This window comes from Aquarana catesbeiana, linkage group LG11, assembly GCF_042186555.1.
Source record: "Aquarana catesbeiana isolate 2022-GZ linkage group LG11, ASM4218655v1, whole genome shotgun sequence".
NCBI classification, from domain to species: Eukaryota; Metazoa; Chordata; class Amphibia; order Anura; family Ranidae; genus Aquarana; species Aquarana catesbeiana.
Window position 1 is genome coordinate 5,406,459 of NC_133334.1, and position 23,623 is coordinate 5,430,081.

A 23,623-nucleotide genomic window follows, 5' to 3' on the forward strand; every position below is an offset into this window, starting at 1 on the left:
CTGTGTGCAAAGGTAAAGGAAAAACCCCAAATGTAGTCACTGCTAACAATGTGCAGCCCCTTCCCTTATACTCCCTGCATGGTAGAGTCCCTTCCCCACACTCTCCCTGCAATGCAGTTCCCAACCCCCCCCCCCCCCCCCGCAGTGTGGTCCCCATTCTCCCTGCAATGGCGAGCCCCTTCCCCCTATTTTCTCCAGTGCCGAATCCCTCCTCCGTACTCCTTGTAGTGTAAACCTGCTTCCCCACACTCACTGCAGTGCTGAGCCCCTCCCCCACACTCCATGCTGGGCTGAGCACCGCCCCCACTCTCCCTGCAGTGTCTAACCCTTTCCCTGCACTTTCTGCAAACCCAAGTGTGTCCCCTACACCCCCTGCAGTGTGGATCTGCTTAACCCATACTCCCTTCAGGTCCAGGCTCCTCCCTCATACTCTGTTTAGAGCCAAGCCCCTCCCACATACTCCTTTCAGTGCAGAGTCTTTCCTCCACACTCCCTGCAGTACTTAGTCCCTCCCCTACACTCCCTGCAGTGCTTGGTCCCTCCCCTACACTCCCTGCAGTGCTTAGTCCCTCCCCTACATTCCCTGCAGTGCTTAGTCCCTCCCCTACACTCCCTGCAGTGCTTAGTCCCTCCCCTACATTCCCTGCAGTGCTTAGTCCCTCCCCTACATTCCCTGCAGTGCTTAGTCCCTCCCCTACATTCCCTGCAGTGCTTAGTCCCTCCCCTACACTCCCTGCGGTGGTTAGTCCCTCCCCTACACTCCCTGCAGTACTTAGTCCCTCCCCTACACTCCCTACAGTGCTTAGTCCCTCCCCTACACTCCCTGCAGTGGTTAGTCCCTCCCCTACACTCCCTGCAGTACTTAGTCCCTCCCCTACACTCCCTGCAGTGCTTAGTCCCTCCCCTACACTCCCTGCAGTGCTTAGTCCCTCCCCTACATTCCCTGCAGTGCTTAGTCCCTCCCCTACACTCTCTGCAGTACTTAGTCCCTCCCCTACACTCCCTGCAGTGCTTAGTCCCTCCCCTACACTCTCTGCAGTGCTTAGTCCCTCCCCTACACTCTCTGCAGTGCTTAGTCCCTCCCCTACATTCCTTGCAGTGCTTAGTCCCTCCCCTACACTCCCTGCAGTGCTTAGTCCCTCCCCTACATTCCTTGCAGTGCTTAGTCCCTCCCCTACACTCTCTGCAGTGCTTAGTCCCTCCCCTACATTCCTTGCAGTGCTTAGTCCCTCCCCTACTCTCCCTGCAGTTCTGAGCCCTTCATCCGTCCTCCCTGCAGTGGGGACCTGCTTTGCCCATACTCCCTTCAGGGCCCCCCCTCCCCCTCGTACTCCAATTAATGCCAAGCCCCTCCCCCCACATTCGCTGCAGTGCCGAGCCCCTCCCCCACATTCACTGCAGTGCCGAGCCCCTCCTCCACACTCCCTGCAGTGCCGAGCCCCTCCTCCACACTCCCTGCAGCGTGGGGGTCACGTCGGCTTATAACCAGGTTTGGATTTACACCTTTTACAAAAAAGAATATCGCCCCATATTGACTTCTATCTCATCCAATCAGAGTGGAGATGGTGCACTCTGTGCTTTTAAGTGGCTCTTATTTTGATTTATATATAACACTTCCAGAACACTTCGGGGTATATTTATAAAGGGGAGAATCTGACCTTCTCCCAACATTCACTGCGGGGGAATCTTTCAGGGCCGTGTATGTTATATGACATCTGAGATAGATTCACCATCAGAGAGTGTTGGGTGAAAGTCTCATTCACTGCTCTATAAATCTTCCTGTGTTGTATTGTCTGTATATTATATGTACTCCAGCCGTGTACTATACTCCTATTTATAGACATTCTCATTATTATTATTATTATTATTATATTCTGTTCAGATTTTATAACAACAAAATAAATATTTTTGCTCAGCAGAAATCTGTTTTTTTTCTCATTTGTGTCAAATCCAACAAATGTGAGCATGTACGGTATGATGTGTACAGGAGCTCAGGGTGACGTGTACGGTATGACGTGTACAGGAGCTCAGGGTGACGTGTACGGTATGACGTGTACAGGAGCTCAGGGTGACGTGTACGGTATGACGTGTACAGGAGCTCAGGGTGACGTGTACGGTATGACGTGTACAGGAGCTCAGGGTGACGTGTACGGTATGACGTGTACAGGAGCTCAGGGTGACGTATACAGGAACTCAGGGTGACGTGTACGGTATGACGTGTACAGGAGCTCAGGGTGACGTGTACGGTATGATGTGTACAGGAGCTCAGGGTGACGTGTACGGTATGATGTGTACAGGAGCTCAGGGTGACGTGTACGGTATGACGTGTATAGGAGCTCAGGGTGACGTCTACGGTATGATGTGTACAGGAGCTCAGGGTGACGTGTACAGGAGCTCAGGGTGACGTGTACGGTATGACGTGTACAGGAGCTCAGGGTGACATGTACGGTATGACTTGTACAGGAGCTCAGGGTGACGTGTACGGTATGACGTGTACAGGAGCTCAGGGTGACGTGTACGGTATGACGTGTACAGGAGCTCAGGGTGACGTGTATGGCGTGTCGTGTATGATATGATGTGTACGGTATGATGTGTACAGGAACTCAGGGTGACGTGTACGGTATGACGTGTACAGGAGCTCAGGGTGACGTGTACGGTATGACGTATACAGGAGCTCAGGGTGACGTGTATGGTATGACGTGTAGAGGAGCTCAGGGTGACGTGTACGGTATGACGTGTACAGGAGCTCAGGGTGACGTGTATGGCGTGTCGTGTATGATATGATGTGTACGGTATGACGTGTACAGGAGCTCAGGGTGACATGTACAGAATGATGTTACAGGAGCTCAGGGTGACGTGTACGGTATGACGTGTACAGGAGCTCAGGGTGACGTGTACGGTATGATGTGTACAGGAGCTCAGGGTGACGTGTACGGTATGACGTGTACAGGAGCTCAGGGTGACATGTACAGAATGATGTTACAGGAGCTCAGGGTGACGTGTACGGTATGACGTGTACAGGAGCTCAGGGTGACGTGTACGGTATGATGTGTACAGGAGCTCAGGGTGACGTGTACGGTATGACGTGTACAGGAGCTCAGGGTGACGTGTACGGTATGATGTGTACAGGAGCTCAGGGTGACGTGTACGGTATGACGTGTACAGGAGCTCAGGGTGACGTGTACGGTATGATGTGTACAGGAGCTCAGGGTTACGTGTACGGTATGACGTGTACAGGAGCTCAGGGTGACGTGTACGGTATGACGTGTACAGGAGCTCAGGGTGACGTGTACGGTATGATGTGTACAGGAGCTCAGGGTGACGTGTACGGTATGATGTGTACAGGATTAATAATCCTTTTTTTTATTGGTCTTTTATAATATTCTAATTTTCTGAGATACAGAATTTTGGGGTGTCACTCCCTGTAATCCATAATCATCAAAATTAGAAGAAAGAAATGCCTGAAATCTATCACTCTGTGTGTAACACATCTCTATATATATATATATATATATATATATATATATATATATATATATATATAGACACCCCACGTCTATATACACCCAATTCCCCCACTATATATATAGATGTGTTACACACATACACACAGAGTGATATATTTCAGGCATTATATATATATATATATATATATATATATATATATATATATATACACCCCCCCCATATATATATATAAAAAGAGTCTCTCCTCACATTGGAACCCTCATCAGAGTCTCTCCTCACATTAGAACCCTCATCAGAGTCTCTCCTCACATTGGAACCCTCATCAGAGTCTCTCCTCACATTAGAACCCCCATCAGAGTCTCTCCTCACATTAGAACCCTCATCAGAGTCTCTCCTCACATTAGAACCCTCATCAGAGTCTCTCCTCACATTGGAACCCCCCATCAGAGTCTCTCCTCCCATTGGAACCCTCATCAGAGTCTCTCCTCACATTAGAACCCTCATCAGAGTCTCTCCTCACATTGGAACCCCCCATCAGAGTCTCTCCTCCCATTGGAACCCTCATCAGAGTCTCTCCTCACATTGGAACCCTCATCAGAGTCTCTCCTCCCATTGGAACCCTCATCAGAGTCTCTCCTCACATTGGAACCCTCATCAGAGTCTCTCCTCACATTGGAACCCTCATCAGAGTCTCTCCTCCCATTGGAACCCTCATCAGAGTCTCTCCTCACATTGGAACCCCCGTCAGAGTCTCTCCTCACATTAGAACCCTCATCAGAGTCTCTCCTCACATTAGAACCCTCATCAGAGTCTCTCCTCACATTGGAACCCCCGTCAGAGTCTCTCCTCACATTAGAACCCTCATCAGAGTCTCTCCTCACATTGGAACCCTCATCAGAGTCTCTCCTCACATTAGAACCCTCATCAGAGTCTCTCCTCACATTGGTTTCCTTATCAGTTTCTGTTCTTACATTGGAGCCCCATAAAAGTCAGCCACACCTCTTATCAGAGTCTCTACTTACCTTGGAGTCCCAATCAGAGTCCCCCCTTACATCAGAGTCAAAATCTTGCTTCTTGATCACATCTTGCAGAAGGCGGCATCGGGCCCACAGGAAGCAGTTTGGGGACTCCGGGTTCTATTCCATGTGATATGAGAAGAAGTCATTCCATCATTCCTAATGTTTGTCGCATTATTGAAGAAATAAATATTTTTATATTTATGAACCCAACTAATAAAACTGAATCTCTGTGAATGAAGGACCAATACAATGTATAATGAATCTCTATAAATGAAGGACCGATACAATGTATAATGAATCTCTGTGAATGGAGGACCGATACAATGTATAATGAATCTCTATGAATGAAGGACTGATACAATGTATAATGAATCTCTGTGAATGAAGGACCGATACAATGTATAATAAATCTCTGTGAATGGAGGACTGATACAATGTATAATGAATCTCTGTGAATAAAAGGCCAATACAATGTATAATGAATCTCTGTGAATGGAGGACTGATACAATGTATAATGAATCTCTATGAACGAAGGACCGATACAATGTATAATGAATCTCTGTGAATGAAGGACCGATACAATGTATAATAAATCTCTGTGAATGGAGGACTGATACAATGTGTAATGAATCTCTGTGAATAAAAGGCCAATACAATGTGTAATGAATCTCTGTGAATGGAGGACTGATACAATGTATAATGAATCTCTGTGAATGAAGGACCGATACAATATATAATGAATCTCTGTGAATGGAGGACTGATACAATGTATAACAAATCTCTGTGAATGGAGGACTGATACAATGTATAATGAATCTCTGTGAATGAAGGACCGATACAATATATAATGAATCTCTGTGAATGAAGGACCGATACAATATATAATGAATCTCTGTGAATGATTGATACAATGTATAATGAATCTTTGTGAATGAAGGATTGATACAATGTATAATGAATCTCTGTGAATGAAGAATTGATACAATGTATCATGAATCTCTGTGAATGGAGGACAGATACAATGTATAATGAATCTCTGTGAATGATGGATACAATGTATAATGAATCTCTGTGAATTGAGGACTAATACAATGTATAATGAATCTCTGTGAATGGAGGACTGATACAATGTATAATGAATCTCTGTGAATGATTGATACAATGTATAATGAATCTCTGTGAATGGAGGATTGATACAATGTATAATGAATCTCTGTGAATGAAGGATTGATACAATGTATAATAAATCTCTGTGAATGAAGGATTGATACAATGTATAATGAATCTCTATGAATGAAGGACCGATACAATGTATAATGAATCTCTATGAATGGACTGATACAATGTATAATGAATCTCTATGAATGAAGGACCGATACAATGTATAATGAATCTCTGTGAATGGAGGACCGATACAATGTGTAATGAATCTCTGTGAATGGAGGACTGATACAATGTATAATGAATCTCTGTGAATAAAAGGCCAATACAATGTACAATGAATCTCTGTGAATGGAGGACAGATACAATGTATAATGAATCTCTGTGAATGAAGGATTGATACAATGTATAATGAATCTCTGTGAAGGACCGATACAATATATAATGAATCTCTGTGAATGGAGGACCGATATAACGTATAATGAATCTCTGTGAATGATTGATACAATGTATAATGAATCTCTGTGAATGGAGGATTGATACAATGTATAATGAATCTCTGTGAATGAAGGATTGATACAATGTATAATAAATCTCTGTGAATGAAGGATTGATACAATGTATAATGAATCTCTGTGAATGAAGGACTGATACAATGTATAAAGAATCTCTGTGAATTAAGGAGTGATAAAATGTATAATGAATCTCTATGAATAAAGGATTGATACAATGTATAATAAATCTCTGTGAATGAAGGATTGATACAATGTATAAAGAATCTCTGTGAATTAAGGAGTGATACAATGTATAATGAATCTCTGTGAATGAAGGACTGATACAATGTATAATGAATCTCTGTGAATGGAGGACCGATACAATGTATAATGAATCTCTGTGAATGAAGGATTGATACAATGTATAATAAATCTCTGTGAATGAAGGACCGATACAATGTATAATGAATCTCTGTGAATGAAGGATTGATACAATGTATAATGAATCTCTGTGAATGGAGGACTGATACAATGTATAAAGAATCTCTGTGAATTAAGGAGTGATAAAATGTATAATGAATCTCTATGAATAAAGGATTGATACAATGTATAATAAATCTCTGTGAATGAAGGATTGATACAATGTATAAAGAATCTCTGTGAATTAAGGATTTATACAATGTATAATGAATCTCTGTGAATGAAGGACCGATACAATGTATAATGAATCTCTGTGAATGGAGGACCGATACAATGTATAATGAATCTCTGTGAATGAAGGATTGATACAATGTATAATGAATCTCTGTGAATGGAGGATTGATACAATGTATAATAAATCTCTGTGAATGAAGGATTGATACAATGTATAATAAATCTCTGTAAATGAAGGACTGATACAATGTATAATGAATCTCTGTGAATGGAGGACTGATACAATGTATAATGAATCTCTGTGAATGGAGGACCGATACAATGTATAATGAATCACTGTGAATGAAGGACCGATACAATGTATAATGAATCTCGGTGAATGAAGGACCGATACAATGTATAATGAATCTCTGTGAATGAAGGACCGATACAATGTATAATGAATCTCTGTGAATGAAGGACCGATACAATGTATAATGAATCTCTGTGAATGGAGGACCGATACAATGTATAATGAATCTCTGTGAATGAAGGATTGATACAATGTATAATGAATCTCTGTGAATGGAGGATTGATACAATGTATAATGAATCTCTGTGAATGAAGGATTGATACAATGTATAATGAATCTCTGTGAATGGAGGACCGATACAATGTATAATGAATCTCTGTGAATGAAGGATTGATACAATGTATAATAAATCTCTGTGAATGGAGGACTGATACAATGTATAATGAATCTCTGTGAATGAAGGATTGATACAATATATAATGAATCTCTGTGAATGGAGGACCGATACAATGTATAATGAATCTCTGTGAATGGAGGACCGATACAATGTATAATGAATCTCTGTGAATGAAGGAGTGATACAATGTATAATGAATCTCTGTGAATGGAGGACCGATACAATGTATAATGAATCTCTGTGAATGAAGGAGTGATACAATGTATAATGAATCTCTGTGAATGGAGGACTGATACAATGTATAATGAATCTCTGTGAATGGAGGACTGATACAATGTATAATGAATCTCTGTGAATGAAGGGTTGATACAATGTATAATGAATCTCTGTGAATGAAGCTCTGATACAACATAATAGAAAATTGCGGGGAAAGTTACAAATGTATTTTTGGGTGATTTCGGATGAATGTGATGAAGTTGCGCTCTGAAGGAATCGAAGATTGTCTTCTGATCGGTGAAGATAAAGTTTTATTTTCTTTGTGTGCAAAATCCCAACATTGCAGAAAACAGATCCCGGAGCGGCGCTCCTCCCCCTCCCCCCACAACAAGCTTCGCACATATCACTCCAGAACAACAAAGTGCCATAAAAATCTGCTGGACTTCCACAGTTTGGCCAAATCTGGGCGCCAAAACCTTGGCTCATTGGGCAACTGATCCTATTGGTAATCTGGCACTGGGCATATGCCAATGAAGCCTTGTACACAACCGTACTTCTCTACGGCAGTGGCAGAGATATTCACACGCTGGGAGCGCACACGATCGTTCAGAAATGTCTGGGTTGGGATTGGCCCTGCCGGGATTGTCCGCCGCTGGTCACAGACAGAAGATAGTCTATGAAAACGACCAGAAACTGTCGTCTAGTTATGGATGCCACCTCCACCTACATCTCATATTTGCGTGTTGGATGGGCACATTTCCTCGCGGTCATTTCAGTCTCCTCCCAGAAGGTGTCTCTCTATCATGGCTGAGCCTTGTATTTATCCTACATGATGGAGAATCCGCCCTTTGAGGGCGACACCATCATCTGACTTTGTAACCGATGTGCATAGATGGAAAGGAAATTACTAATCAGTTCTGGACGGAGTTGGCATTTAAAGGGCACCTTTGAAATCAGTAGTAGCTGTGCTGCGCCAAACTTCTCCGTACCTCCATATCCCAGCAGGTCCAGGAGGACATCCCGGCTCAGTGCCACTGATCAAGTAGTAATAAAGGGGCTTGCCCCCCCCCCCCCCTCAACTGTACATCTAAATGAAGCCTAAACAGGAAGAAACGTGTTGGACAGAGGCTTCCTTGGCATATAACTTTTAGTATGACAGGTGCTATTTAAATAGAAATGCCCGGGCCGCACCCTGATGCCATCACTGATGTAAAACCAGCTTTAATAAAGGATTCACAACATACAGTCTCCTCTGACCTCCCGCTCCAACACGTTTCTCCCCAATAGGGCTTAATCCATGATGTATTGGACAGGCAAGACTATTGCGAGTCCTCTATTTATGTTAAAGCTGGTTTTACATCGGTGATGGGATCAGTGTGCAGCCCATTGAAAGAGCACCATACTAAAAGTCATACTAAAAGTTTTATGCCAAGGAAAGCTCTGTCCAGGGCGTTCCTCCCTGTTTAGGCTCCTTTTCGATGTGCAAGTGGGGGGCGGCCAATGCACTGTTGAGCTGCATTTTTACCTCCCTCTCTTTAAGTCGCAATAGGCAACGAACGGGTGTGTTTACATCCTGCGGTCACAATGCTTTTCGCCCACGGCAAAGTTTACCCAACATGTAGCAATCGGCAGGAAGCAAGTCTTCCAAACGCTGCACGTTCTAGCACATGGGAAAGCGCCACAAAGAACCCTGCAATCGCACGGGGATGAGGCATCACATCGTTTCCTCACCTCTTGTCAGTTATCTCTGAAGTGCGATTCGAATTTGGATCAGGCTTCAGGGTAAAGGGAGATTTGGATGCATGTCTATATCTAGCCTAAGCCTCAATCCATGGGGTTAGAGGAGGCGGAGGATAGGCAAGACTATACGTTGTGAGTCCTCTATTATATTAAAGTAGGTTTTACATCAGTGATGGCTTTAGTGGGTGGCCCGTTCATTTCTATTCAAAGGACACCTGCCATACTAAAAGTTATATACCAAGGAAGCATCTGTCCACCTCCTGCTCCAACGTGTTTCTCCCCATTAGGGCTTAATCCATGGCGCGTTGGAGCAGGTAGCGGATAGGCAAGACTATAGGTTGTGAACCTCCTATTTATTAAAGTTGGTTTTACATCAGTGTGCGGTCCATTCATTTCTATTCAAAGGACACCTGCCATACTAAAAGTTATATACCAAGGAAGCCTTTGTCCACCTCCTGCTCCAACGTTTTTCTCCCCATTAAGGCTTAATCCATGATGTGTTGGAGCAGGTAGTGGATAGGCAAAACTATAGGTTGTGAACCTCCTATTTATTAAAGTTGGTTTTACATCAGTGTGTGGCCCATTCATTTCTATTCAAAGGACACCGGTCATAATAAACTCAGATGGCAAGGAAGTCTCTGTCCACCGCCTGCTCCAACGTGTTTCTTCCCATTAGGGCTTAATCCATGACACGTTGGAACAGGTAGTGGATAGGCAAGACTATACGCTGCGAGTCCTCTATTTATTAAAGTTGGTTTTACATCAGTGTGCGGTACACTCATTCCTATTAAAAGGACACCTGTCATAATAAACTCATATGGGAAGGAAGCCTCTGTCCACCTCCTGCTTCAACGTGTTTCTCCCCCTTAGGGCTTAATCCATGAAGCATTGGAGCAGGCAGGGGATAGGCAAGACTATATGTTGTGAGCCTTCTATTGGTTATATTAAAGCTGGTTTTACATCAGTGTGCAGCCCATTCATTTCTATATAAAGGGTACCTGTCATACTAATAGTTATATGCCAAGGAAGGCTCTGAGTGCCCTCAGGTAGATAAGTCACACTGCAGATGAACAGGTGCAACTGGAGCCCTGAAAAGAGGGACACTTACTGGCTGCAAAGTTATGTGCTGGTATGAGAAGTCCCCCTTAAACCAGGAAATGAGGAGAAGCAACTGAAGGGACCTGTCAGGGGAGCCGCTAGCTCACCCACCCAGTGCTGGAGCAACCACAGCGACATGCCGGCCTGGGACTAGCACTGCCTCTGGGGGGAGGGGTCAGTACAATGGTCACCCACTGGAATGTTTAAAGGACTCACCATAAAAAATACATTTAACTTGAGTTCAATAGTGGATGCAAAACTGAAAATCGACAAGCTCCCTCTCCCACAGCTGTTCCTAGAACACAGCTAGAAAAAATGTAGGTTACAATAAGAGCGCCAGTTCTTTTGGTGGCAATTTATTTAAAAATAAATAGAACAGATAAATATTCAGTTCTGGTGGCTTCTCACTGGTTTGCACAGCACAACACTGGCCACAAGAGGGAGCACTAAGCTATGAGGCTCCTCATTGGCAGATGAATGTATTGATAATGTAATATTAAAAGTCAGCTCCAGCCAAACAGTGGAACACAAAATACCTTTGGAGATCCTCATGAGCCCCCCTTCCCCGCTAAGCTATGGTCACCCTCCCAGGAGGGATTCTCCATAGTGTAACGAAGTACACAACCCAGCTTTGCAGTCTCTGTGTCACTGCCCCGCCTCCTGTTCACTCCGAGTCACTGAAGAATGCCAGCACAATGGTGATGCCCATGCAGAACTCTGTCAATGCCCCCGCCTCCAGCCCGCTTTGTGAGTCACTGAAGAATGCCAGCACAGTGGTAACGCCCATGCGGAGCTCTGTCACTGCCCCGCCTCCTGTTCACTCCGAGTCACTGAAGAATGCCAGCACAATGGTGATGCCCATGCAGAACTCTGTCAATGCCCCCACCTCCAGCCCGCTTTGTGAGTCACTGAAGAATGCCAGCACAGTGGTAACGCCCATGCGGAGCTCTGTCACTGCCCCGCCTCCAGCCCGCTTTGTGAGTCACTGAAGAATGCCAGCACAATGGTAACACCCATGCAGAACTCTGTCACTGCCCTCACCTCCAGCCTGCTCTGAGTCACTGAAGAATGCCAGCACAATGGTAACGCCCACACAGAACTCTGTCACTGCCCCGCCTCCAGCTCGCTCTGCGAGTCACTGAAGAATGCCAGCAAAATGGTAACGCCCACGCAGAACTCTGTCACTGCCCCCGCCTTCAGCCTGCTCTGCGAGTCACTGAAGAATGCCAGCACAATGGTAACGCCCACGCAGAACTCTATCACTGATGTAAGCTCTCCTAAGCACCTCCCCGTTAACTTACAAAGCAGACACCTCTGCTGCAAGACTGATTTCAACTTTCAGGTGCAAATTTCAGCCAATGGCACTAACTTAAATGGTAATTTAATACACTTTGAGGTAAAGCACATGTCAACCAACGGCTGTTTTTATATATTTTTTGCTGGGTGCGGTGGAAACCCATTTTTGTTATTAAAAAAAAAAATCACCCGTCGGGCACAAACATCAGAGCGCCAGTGCTGCATCTCCGCACACACACACAAGCCCCGCCTGCTGCGAATTAACCCCTCACTGTCAGTCGTATTTAGTGTATGTAGTCAGAGTGGCCGATGGACCCGGTACAGGATTGTCAGCACCTCTACAAGGCTTCCTGCGCACCGCGGCGGTACGAGAATACAGCGCACGGAAAAACTAGTAGTCATCGTCACTTTTCGCACTGGACTGCATTCATTAACAATACGGTCTGCATGTGTGAGAAAAAGGGGAGGGGGGGGGGTGTCAGTTGCATCCGGGGGGGGTTTCATCTTTTACCCCTCAGCACCTGAAATGTTAGCGTTACATGTGAGGAATAGACAGGCCCCTCCCCCAGAGGGAGGCGGCGACCCGAAATACATGGGAGGGGGGGGATCAGATAAAACGGGTAATAATAATAATACGTATTATGTAGAATCTGCTATAAACTATCGGTTAACGTTTGAGGAGCTGACACATCATATCACACGGGTGTTACAAATGTTACACATTTACCTACCAATCCTGAGAAAAAGAGTGGAAAAATATATATAATATATATTTATATATATATAATAATAATAATCGCCTAATTAAAAAAAATAAAATCCCTTCATTACTGAAATATTTAAGCTTTTTTTTTTTGTTCTTTTTGTTTTTTTATATCTTTTTTTTTTTTTTTTCTTTTCTTTCTTTGAGGGTCTACCACAGAACGGCAACTGAAAAGGAAACAAACAGAAATAAAAACTGGTATAACCATCATGTCTGTGAAGGTTCAGGTACCCGGGTCATGGTACAGCTAGTAGTAGGTGGTCGCCTTCAGCTGGACGTGGCGACGTTTTCACAGCCCCTCCCACAAGCCACTTCTTCAGTTCCCGGAGGATATCCCAATATATATATCTACACAGTAGAGCTGCACGATTAATGGCCAAGAATCGTTATCGTGATTAATCGCCAAGAAGCGTTATCGCGATCTCGATCTAAAGTGTTTCACAATTCTTTCTATGCAAAGAATTCTCTCTGCTCTTCTGAAGCCCTCAAAAGAAAGGAAGAGAGAAAATTGGGCAGTGCCAAGAATCACAACATTCTTTATCAGTTGAACTTAAGTATAAACATTGTAACAATTTGTCAATGGAATAGACTTCCTGTGTAAGTGAAAAAAGTTTAACCACTTAAATACTAAACCTTTTTCCTGACATTTGTTGGTTTCAAGTTAAAAACATTTTTTTTTTTTTTTTTGCTAGAAAATTACTTGGAACCCCCAAACATTATATATATTTTTTTAGTAGACACCCTAGAGAATAAAATGGTGGTTGTTGCAATATTTTATGTCACACTGTATTTGCGCAGTGGTCTTTCAAATGCAATTTTTTTTTTATTAATTACTTAGTTAGTTAGCCCATTTTTACATCGAGATTTACAAAGATTTTACATCGCGAGAATCGTGATCTTTTTATTCTAAGCAAAAAAATTGTGATTCTCATTTCGGCCAGAATCGTGCAGCTCTACTACACAGCAGGTACCTTCATCCAATCACCATGGAATGCGTCAAGGCAGAATGTCCAAGAACGGGATGGGAGGTTTAAAAGTGGTGGAACCCCCCCCCCCCCGATCCTTGGCGTCTCTGTCTGCACAGGTGTTAATCCTTCTAGTCAAATGGCTGAAGTGTGAATTTTTGACACATCGCGGTCGAGATGTGAAAAAGGCATTATATGTGAAAGACAAATGGGGGGGGGATTTACTAAAACTGGAGATTGCAAAATATGGTGCAGCTCTGCATGGGAGCCAATCAGTTTCTACCTTCAGCTTGTTCGATTAAACAAGATACCTGGAAGCCGATTGGTTGCTATGCAGAGCTGCACCAGATTTTGCACTGTCTAGTTTTAGTAAATCAACCCCAATGTGTTGAGGGGCGCCACCTGACCCCGGCATTTTTACAATTCTCACCTTCAGCCATATGATTAGGATTAACACCTACGCAGACTTTCTGACACCAAGGATGGGATGATACATTAAACCAAAGGGGGGGGGGGGGGGGGTCTTACACAGTGGTGGCCTGTCCATTAGGGGTGCCACACCCCCCCCCATATGAATAATGGATAGATGCATGCATAGCATAGCATAAATCTATCCATCCCCTATTCAGGCACCCGGACCCTTTTTGGACGCCGAACGCCTAAATTACAGTGGCGGGAGTGTTTTTTTGAAGCACCTCATTAGAGCCATAGGCTCCAATAGGTTTCAAAATAGGGTGGCTCGTGGCGCAGAGCATTGCGCTATGAACCCACCCAGGTGTTACAACAGCCAATAAATATTCGCTATTGTAACACTGATCCCCAATCCGGACAATCAGAAGCAGGTGTGAGACCCGTTTTCTGATCGGCCACCGAGAAGGAGGGAGGAAATGGAAGCCGTCGCCACCGCCGTGCAGACCCTTGGAGAGCAGGGGTACGGGAGGTCACCGCCGAGCATGGGAAGCTGCGATGGGGTAAGTGTGACTGGCTGTCCGACCAACCAAATAACGAGGGGGGGGGGGGTGTCATGGCATACTGATTGCCGCCGGCTCCCCCCCCACCAACAAAAAATTTCACCAGCCGCCACTGGTTTTACAACTTTCACACCTCCCATCCTGCTGTTAGACAATCGACTCTGCTAAGAGGTCCAGACACAACTTTATTGCAATAAAAGCCAGGGGGACAATCCAAAAATTAGCCAACGCATTTCAGGGCCTTCTGAAGTGTGAATTTTTGTCATATCACCAGGGTAGAGATATTAAAATGGCATTGTATGTGAAAGACAGATGGAATGATGCCTGCCGCCCATCTGCTCCATATAATGCCGTTCCAACATCTCCCCGGCCCTGACATTTATGCAATTCACACCTTCAGCCATGTGATTAGAAGGATTAACACCTATGCAGACACCAAGGATAAGAGGATATAACTAGACCAAAGGGGGGGGGGGGGTTCCACAACTTTCACATCCTGTTCTTGGACAATCAACATCTGTTAAGAGGTCCAGATACAAATTTGTTTCAATAAAAGTTATAGGAAACAAACAAAAAAGTAGCCAATGCATTTTGGGGGTCCAAGAGCACCCCCTTTATCAGGGATAGAAAAAAAACACTGTTAAGAGGTCCAGATACATCTTTATTTCAGTAAAAGTCAGGGCGATAATCCAAAAAGTAGCCAACACGTTAGGGGGGTCCAAGGGTGCTGCCTTCATCAGGGGGCATCTCTAGGACCTCTGAAATGCATTGGCTACTATTTTTAGATTGCCCCTCTTTTATTGGAATAAAGTTGTATCTGGACCTCTTAGCAGGGGTGTGGCACTTCAATCTCCATTTGTGTTACATTACAAGCCAAGGAGACCATGGAGATCCACTGGGGGGTAAAAGTTGCCATTGCCCAGGAACACTATCAGTGGTCTCCAAACTGCAGCCCAGGTGCCGGATGTGGCCCCTTGCTTGCTTTTATCTGGCCCTCGAGGGCCCTATTTTATTCATTGACACCAACTAAGGGGCACAATTCCTCCCAATGACACCAAAGATGGGGCTCAATAAAACCAATGATGGGGCATAATTCTTCCCAATGACACCAACGATCGGGCCAAATAAAACCCAATGATGGTGCACAATTCCTCCCAGTGGCAAAAATGAGGCACAATTCCTACCAGTTACATCAAAGATGAGGCATAGTTCCTCCCACTGACACCAATGGGTCCCAAGGATGGGGCACAATTTTCTCCCAGTAACACCAATGATGGGGCACAATTCCTCCCAATGATAGGGCATCCTTGGTACTATAGACATGAATAATAAAGCCACAGTTCCTCTCTCACTGACACCAACAATGGAGCCCAATGACACCAATGATGGGGCACAATTCCTCCCAATGGTAGGGCATCCTTCCCACTAATGACATAAATAATAAGCCACAGTTCCTCTCACTGACACCAACAATGGAGCCCAATGACACCAATGATGGGGCACAATTCCTCCCATTGACATCAACGAAAGGGCACAATTCCTACCAATATCACCAATGATGGGGCACAATTCCTCCCAATGATAGGGCATCCTTCCTACTAATGACATGAATAATAAGCCACAGTTCCTTCCATTGACACCAACAATGGGGCCCAATGACACCAATGATGGGGCACAATTCCTATCAATGACACCAACGATGGGGCACAGTCCCTACGGCTGACACCAACAGTGGGGCCCAATGACACCAACTATGGGGCATAATTCCTCCCAGTGACACAAATGATGGGGCACAATTCCTCTGACACCAAAGATGGGGCATTGTTTACTCCAACCTAATGCTGGGAAATTTTCTACTCCCAATGGCCAGTTTGTCCCCCCTAAAGTATGAAGGACAAAAAAACTGGACAGAAAAGTTGTTTAGAAAGTTTGGAGACCCCTGATTTACATTAACATCTATACTTTAAGATAGACCAGTGAGCTAACCCTACACGTCCGGCACCATTTTTTCCTTTTTCCTCATATTGGACAATCAACATCTGCCTTGACACCTTCCATGGTGATTGGATGAAGATGTTGGGGTATCTTTCTGACACTCATTAGAACTGAAGAATTGGGTTGGCGAAGCTGCAAAACATCGACAATATTACGGAACAAGTCCAGCTGAAGGTGACCATTACCAGCTGGTCCTGGGACTTTAATACCTGAAAACAAAAAATATTCCTTAAAATAAAGTAAAACACAAGCGGATTATACACAACACATTTAAAAGCATCAGAAAACGACGCATCTGGGTTTTTTTTTTTTCTTCTCTCCAATCCTAAAAATTAGATTTTTTTTTCTTTTTCCCGTCCAAGTCTATCAAAACGGATGGAACCAAATGAGACGGCGATAATTTAAAAATGAAAAAAAAAAAAAACAAAAAACAGAAAGACCCATTCCGCACAGTATTTTTCAGATTCAGGCACAGTTTTCCATAATTAAAAAAAAAAATTGGTGACGGTTCCATCAAAGGAGAAAAAACAAAAAACAAAAAAAAAAAACTTCTGTGGCTGCTTTGGTAAGAAGAGTCGCATTTTTTTTTTATGATTGTAACGAAGTACCTTAAGGAGAAAAAAAAGCTTTGTATTCAGCAAGGCAGCATCAGATTCGGTACTGAGATACCAGGTAGGGCACAAAGGATTTTGCATCGACTCGTACAATAAACGTCATTATATATAAATGTTTGTATATCCACATTACGAAAGTGCATAGAGTGGCCGGGGCAGCCAGGGTCCGCTCACAGTAATAAGGCCTTTTTTTTTTTTTTTTTTTTTTTTTTTATTTCCTTGCAACTTTACAGTACGTGAAACGCCTCGCGGTGGGCACACGTTGGCCGCACCGTCCCGACGCACTCTGAGAAAAATTCAGCATCTCCTCTCCTCTCCCGATTGTCTTTCTTCCTCCTCGTCTGCTTCTTCGATGACCTGGATTTCATCTGACGGAGGTAGCGAGGATCCTTCGCCGGGCGCTTTGCTGTTGTCTGCTTTGGCCTTCTCCTCTTCCTCGATGGTCTTCTTCCATATCTTGTGATTCTCTCGGAGGTGGTGCATGATCTGGGAGTACATCCGCCTTCTCCGTTTCCGTCTCTGTGGCTCTGAAAAGACACACAAGAAGTTATGGAGGATGAGAATGAAATTTGTAAAAAAAAAAAAAAAAAAAAAAAACAACATTAAAAAAAAACAAAAACACAAACACAAAGGTTCATGTTCACCTTTCTCTTCTAATAAACAGCAATGCATATTCACAACCTGACAATCAACACCTCTATTAGATTGTTGGACATCCCATTCCAAAACCATGGCCAATAATATAGAGTTGCCCCTCCACCCCATGGCCAATAATATAGAGTTGCCCCCTTCCGTAATGGCCATTAATATGGAGTTGCCCCCTCCTCCCTTAACCATTAATATGGAGTTGCCCCCTCCTCCCTTAACCATTAATATGGAGTTGCCCCCTCCTCCCTTAACCATTAATATGGAGTTGCCCCCTCCTCCCCTAACCATTAATATGGAGTTGCCCCCTCCTCCCTTAATCATTAATATGGAGTTGCCCTCTCCTCCCCAGGCCATTAATATGAAGTTGCCCCCTTCTCCCCTGGCCATTAATATGGAGTTGCTCCCGCCTCCTCTGGCCATTAATATGGAGCTGCCCCTAATCCCAAAGCCATGAATACGGAGCTGCCCCTAATCCCATAGACATTAATATGGAGTTGCCCTCCTCCCCTGGACATTAATCTTCTGAGAAGGCTTTCCACAAGACTTTGGAGAGTATCTGTGGTCATTTGGGCCCATTTGTTAGGCATTGATGTTGGATGAGAAAGCCTGGCTCACACCTTGGGCCCCACATTGGGCGCCAAAAAAAACAAAACAAACAAAAAGACCTTTCTGACAAATAGCAAACCAATTCATCCCAAAGATGTTCAGTAGGGTTGAGGTCAGGGCTCTGTACAGGACACTTGAGTTCCTCCACACCAAGCTGGCCAAATGTCCGGTCCATGTCTTTATGGAGCTGGCCTTGTACACAGTCATTCTTTGGTACGGAGGAACTGCACAAAGCCCAGACCTAAACCCTACTACCCTACTGAAGACCTTTGGGATGAATTGGAAAGCTGATGGTGATCCAGGCCTTCTCGTCTAAAATCAGTACCTGACCTTACAAATTTTCTTTTGGACAAGTGACTGTTGAGGTTGGTAGTGCAGGGGGAAGGCTAGAACATAAGTCATCCAAAAGAGCATTTGTGAGGTCAAGTACTGATGTTGGATATGAGGCTCAAAGTCAGCGTTCCAATCCATCCCAAAAGGTGTGCAGGACACTCGAGTTCCTCCACAATAAAATGGTCACACCATGCCTTTATGGAGCTGGCTTTGTACACACGGGGGCCACAGTCATGCTGGAACAAAAAGGGTCTTCACCAAACTGATACCACAAGGTTGGAAGAGCACAATAGTCTACAATTACTTTGTATGATGGAGTATTACCAGGACCCATCACTGGGAACTCCCGAACGCCTTCATATGGAGAGGAGCCCACATACTCCTACAAATAGGATATTGGTGTATGGCATAAACATGGAGTATTATTAGAACTGATTTTCAAAATGCCATATAAAAATATAAAAAACACATGGTTGGAAGTAATTTTGTTAAAGCCCCCTACACCCCCTTCCACCCACCCCTTCAACATCTGTCCTGTAATACAAACAGAGGACACAAAGTACAGGCTGTACATACCGGGATTGTCCTCGTCCACCTCTTCATCGTCCGACTCAAAGTCATCACCATCCTCGTCATCGTCACCTTCGCTCTCCATTTCCTCATCCTCCTTGTCTATCCACTTCCCCGGTAGCAATCCGGCAGCATCGTACGATTTACACAGAGGCCCCACAATGTGCGTGATGAAGGATTCCTGCAGCTTGGCCAGCTGGGGAGACGAGCGATCCATAAAGGGGCTGATGGGAAGACCCAGGCTTGCCTCTTCGTCACCCTGGATGAAACAACAAACAAACTCAAACAAAATAATAAAATGGTATCTATCATCCTTAATCACGTGAAAGCATCCCGGCTCTACATCATTTTATTGCTATAGTTAGGATCAATTTTTCTTCCTCCCCGCTCAGGCAAAAATCGCCACCAATTTTTCTTCAGAAAAGCCAAAACTCTCAGTTTTACTACCACTGGGAGTCGTTCATCTGTCCTGTGCAAGTCTCATGTTTTGGTGCCACTTTTTATTTTTTCATGATTTTAGAAGAACCCGGGTTTCCCTTCCTTATATGCCAAAAGAGATTTCTGGAAGATGTATCCACTGGAAGCAAAGTGACCCAAAAATATTCAAATTTTGCCCGTTTTATATTGATTTGTCAACGTGAATTCTTTATTCCGTTCATTTCCTTACCTGTTCATAGAACTCATTGACGATTCCTTCCGTCCACTTCAAATGCAGCTCCCGCGTCTTCGCCGGCCCATTAATATCGGCCAGTTTGATACACACTTGGCACACCAGAAGGCGGTCATTCTCATTGGTCCAGTCAATGCCGTTACTACTAACATCGTTCACCTGAGGAGAAACGGAGGTTAAAAAATGCAATGTACCTTCATTTTTCCCTTCTGAAACATTTTTGTGTCTAATTTTTTGACAAATGTCCGACGTCTTGGAAAGCAAAAAAAAAACACACCTAGGAAAACACATTTCATGCATATTCTGGATCATGTGTACACTATATGACCAAAAGTCTGTGGACCCCTGATGCATCAAACCTCTACGAGCTTGTTGGACATCCCATTCCGAAACCATGGCCATTAATATGGAGTTGCCCTTCCCCCATGGCCATTAGAATGGAGTTTCCCCTCTCCCCATGGCAATTAATATGGCGTTGCCCTTCCCCCATGGCCTTTAATATGGAGTTGCTCTTCCCCCATGGCCATTAATATGGAGTTTCCCCTCTCCCCATGGCTATAAATATGGAGCTGCACCCTCCCCCCATAGCATGGCCATTAATATGGAGACTAAGCCCTCACTGCATGGGTTAACTGCTTGTTTAGTCTATGGGACAGTAACAGCACTTTTACTTACTTGATCCTCCACTTCCCTGACAAACTGCACTCTCCTCCGCTCCGACAGGTGGTCTGCCCCTAAGCCTGCTCATCTCCAGAGCAAGGCTATGGTCCCTGCATCAGTCTTGATGCCATCAGAGGACCTTAGACCATCAGAATGCAAGGAAGAAGAGGCAGCAGGTCTGGCAGCGCAGAGGAGCATGTGGGAGCAGAAGATCAGGTAAGCAAAACTGATTTACCTTGTCCCCTTAGACCAGCTTTTCCTAACTGGGGTATCACCAGAGTTTGCCAGGGGTGCTGAGGCATCCTGTTTGAGAAAGCCTGTGATTGGAATCCTACTGCCCCGCTCATCTGTACAAAGGCACAGCGGGAGCTCAATCAGGACAGGAAGTTCAGAGCAGTGGAAGGGGGAGATGTCTTCCCGAGTCCTGACCTGCTGCACCTCCCCAACAGTGCCGGACCCAGAAGTGAAGGTATGAGTACAGTACTGCAGTTTTTAAAAAGGCTTTATGTATGTACTGTATGTGTGTGTGTGTGCATGTATAGATGTGTGTGCATGTATATGTATAGATGTGTGTGCATGTATATGTATAGATGTGTGTGCATGTATATGTATAGATCTGTGTGCATGTATAGATGTGTGTGCATGTATAGATGTGTGTGCATGTATAGATGTGTGTGCATGTATAGATGTGTGTGCATGTATAGATATGTATAGATGTGTGTGCATGTATAGATGTGTGTGCATGTATAGATGTGTATGTATAGATGTGTGTGCATGTATAGATGTGTATGTATAGATGTGTGTGCATGTATAGATGTATGTATTCATGTTGTAAAGCGCTGCACAAACTGTTGGCGCTATATAAAACCTGTATTATAATAATGATAAGGTATGTATGTATGCATGTATGTGTGAGTATGTGTGTTTTTATGTATGTAAATATGTGTATGTAAATATGTGTATGTATATGACCTCATGTATAAATGTGTGTATGTTACTTTTAACCGATAGTGCCGTTGAATGTGACGGGGTATATTTCCTGCTGCGACTGAAGCATGTGTACGACCTCAGCCGCTGCTTCTGCAGCTAAAGGCGGTGCAGCTGGGGGTGGTAAAAACATAGCTCAACCGCATGGTTTCACTGTCCCCAAACCTCATGTGTGAATGAGCCCCTAGGCTTGGATCACATCTGTGTATCTGTGTGCTGGGTGTAGGGCTGTCCTATCCAAAGAAACGCAGGAAAAAAGTCCCTGACACCTAAAAAATCTCAGCACATCAACTTCAGGGACAACATGTTCACTTGCTGCCTAATATATCCCACGACTTTCAGATGCCATTGTAATCAGATAAACAGTATTATTCACAGATGGTTGGTCAGTGGTCATAATGTTATGGCTGATTGGTATATGTACGTTGTACATATATGACTTTTGTGTACATACAGTAATTGACTTGTGTGTTCATTGTATACAATGTACATATGCAGTATATGACCTGTGTAGATACATTGTACATAGAAATGACCTGTGGAGTATACATTGTACATATATGACCTGTGGGGTATACCATTATCTGTGATGCTGAGCTACATACCCTGATGTAATGCTGAGGCTATATACCCTGTCCTGTCAAGCTGGGGCTATATACTCTGTCCTGTGACGCTGGGGCTATATACTCTGTCCTGTGACGCTGGGGCTATATACTCTGTCCTGTGACGCTGGGGCTATATACTCTGTCCTGTGACGCTGGGGCTATGTACTCCTGACACTATGGGTGGAAGCAAGTGGAATACAGGGGACGGAGTGGGTGGATTCTATAAGGGGTGGGGCTTATGAGAAGTGGGAGGGGTAAAAAAGGGCAGGGTCTGGCAGCCCCCCATCCTAAAACTTCACTAGCCGCCACTGAGTTGTCCCCTCTTACCATGGTCATTAATATGCAGTTGCCCCCTTCCCCCATTGCCATTAAAATTGAGTTTCCCCCTTTGGGCTATAACATCCTCCACTCTTCTGGGTCTTTCCACAAGGCATTGGGGGGGGGGTGTCTGTGGGAATTTGTTCCCATTTGTGAGGTCAGGTACTGATGTCGGATGAGACATGGCTCACACCTTGGGCTGGGCTGGGCTGGGCTGCCCCCCCCCCCCCCCCAAAAAAAAAAAACACAGGCTGAAAGATTTTGGAAGGGGGAATCTATGGGAATTCATGCCCATTTGTGAGGTCAGGTTCTGATGTTGGATGCAAAAAGCTGGCTCACATTTTGGGCCCCATAAGGACCTGGCTCAGGGATTTTGGAGAATTTGTCCCCCATTTGTGAGGTCAATACTGATGTTGGCTAAAAAAAAAAAACTGGCTTGAAAATGGTGTTTTAATTCATTTCAAAGGTGTACAGTCATGTTAGGATTGTGGAGGTAGGTTAAGAACTCCATGCTTAATTAAAAAGTCTCAGAAACTCCAGCTGGTTGGAGAACAATGATCACTTATTTGGTGTATGATATAAAACATGGTCAATGTGTTTCTGGAGAACTGGGGCTCCCTCTACTTTTGGGGTTTGGTAAACCTTGGGCTCCAAATTGGGCGCAAAAAAATAAAAAGTCCTGGCTATCTAACTCATGCCAAAGGTTTTTAGTAGGGTGAGGTCAGGGCTCTGTACAGGACACTCAAGTTCCTCCACACCTTGGGCCCCCATGTTGGGCACCAAAAAAAAAAAAAAAAAAAAAAAAAAAAAAAGACCTGACTCACAGTTAGCGATCCAATTCATCCCAAAGGTGTTTAGTTGGGTGAGGTCAGGGCTCTGCGCAGGACACTGGAGTTCCTCCACACCAAACTGGCCAAACCATGTCTCTATTCGACATGAGGTCAGGTATTGATGTTGGATAGAAAGACATGGCTTTTATGCCACATGTTGGGCACCAAAATATAAAGACCTAGCTCACCATCAGCATTCCAATTCATCCCAAAGGTGTTCAGTAGGACTGAGGTCAGGGCCCTATGCAGGG

The 23,623-nt window shown here is 44.4% G+C and overlaps 1 protein-coding gene across 1 annotated transcript in view; it reads right to left on the minus strand.

Annotated features, from left to right (window-relative positions):
• Positions 1-14,817: 14,817 nt before the first annotated feature.
• Positions 14,818-23,623, minus strand: part of PDE3B (phosphodiesterase 3B) — a gene marked incomplete at its 5' end in the record, with an annotated part of 31,224 nt that continues 22,418 nt past the window's right edge. Inside the window, 3 exon segments of the mRNA XM_073603965.1 lie at positions 14,818-17,672; positions 19,309-19,561; positions 19,970-20,131. Of these exon segments, the coding sequence (XP_073460066.1) occupies positions 17,443-17,672; positions 19,309-19,561; positions 19,970-20,131 (645 nt within the window).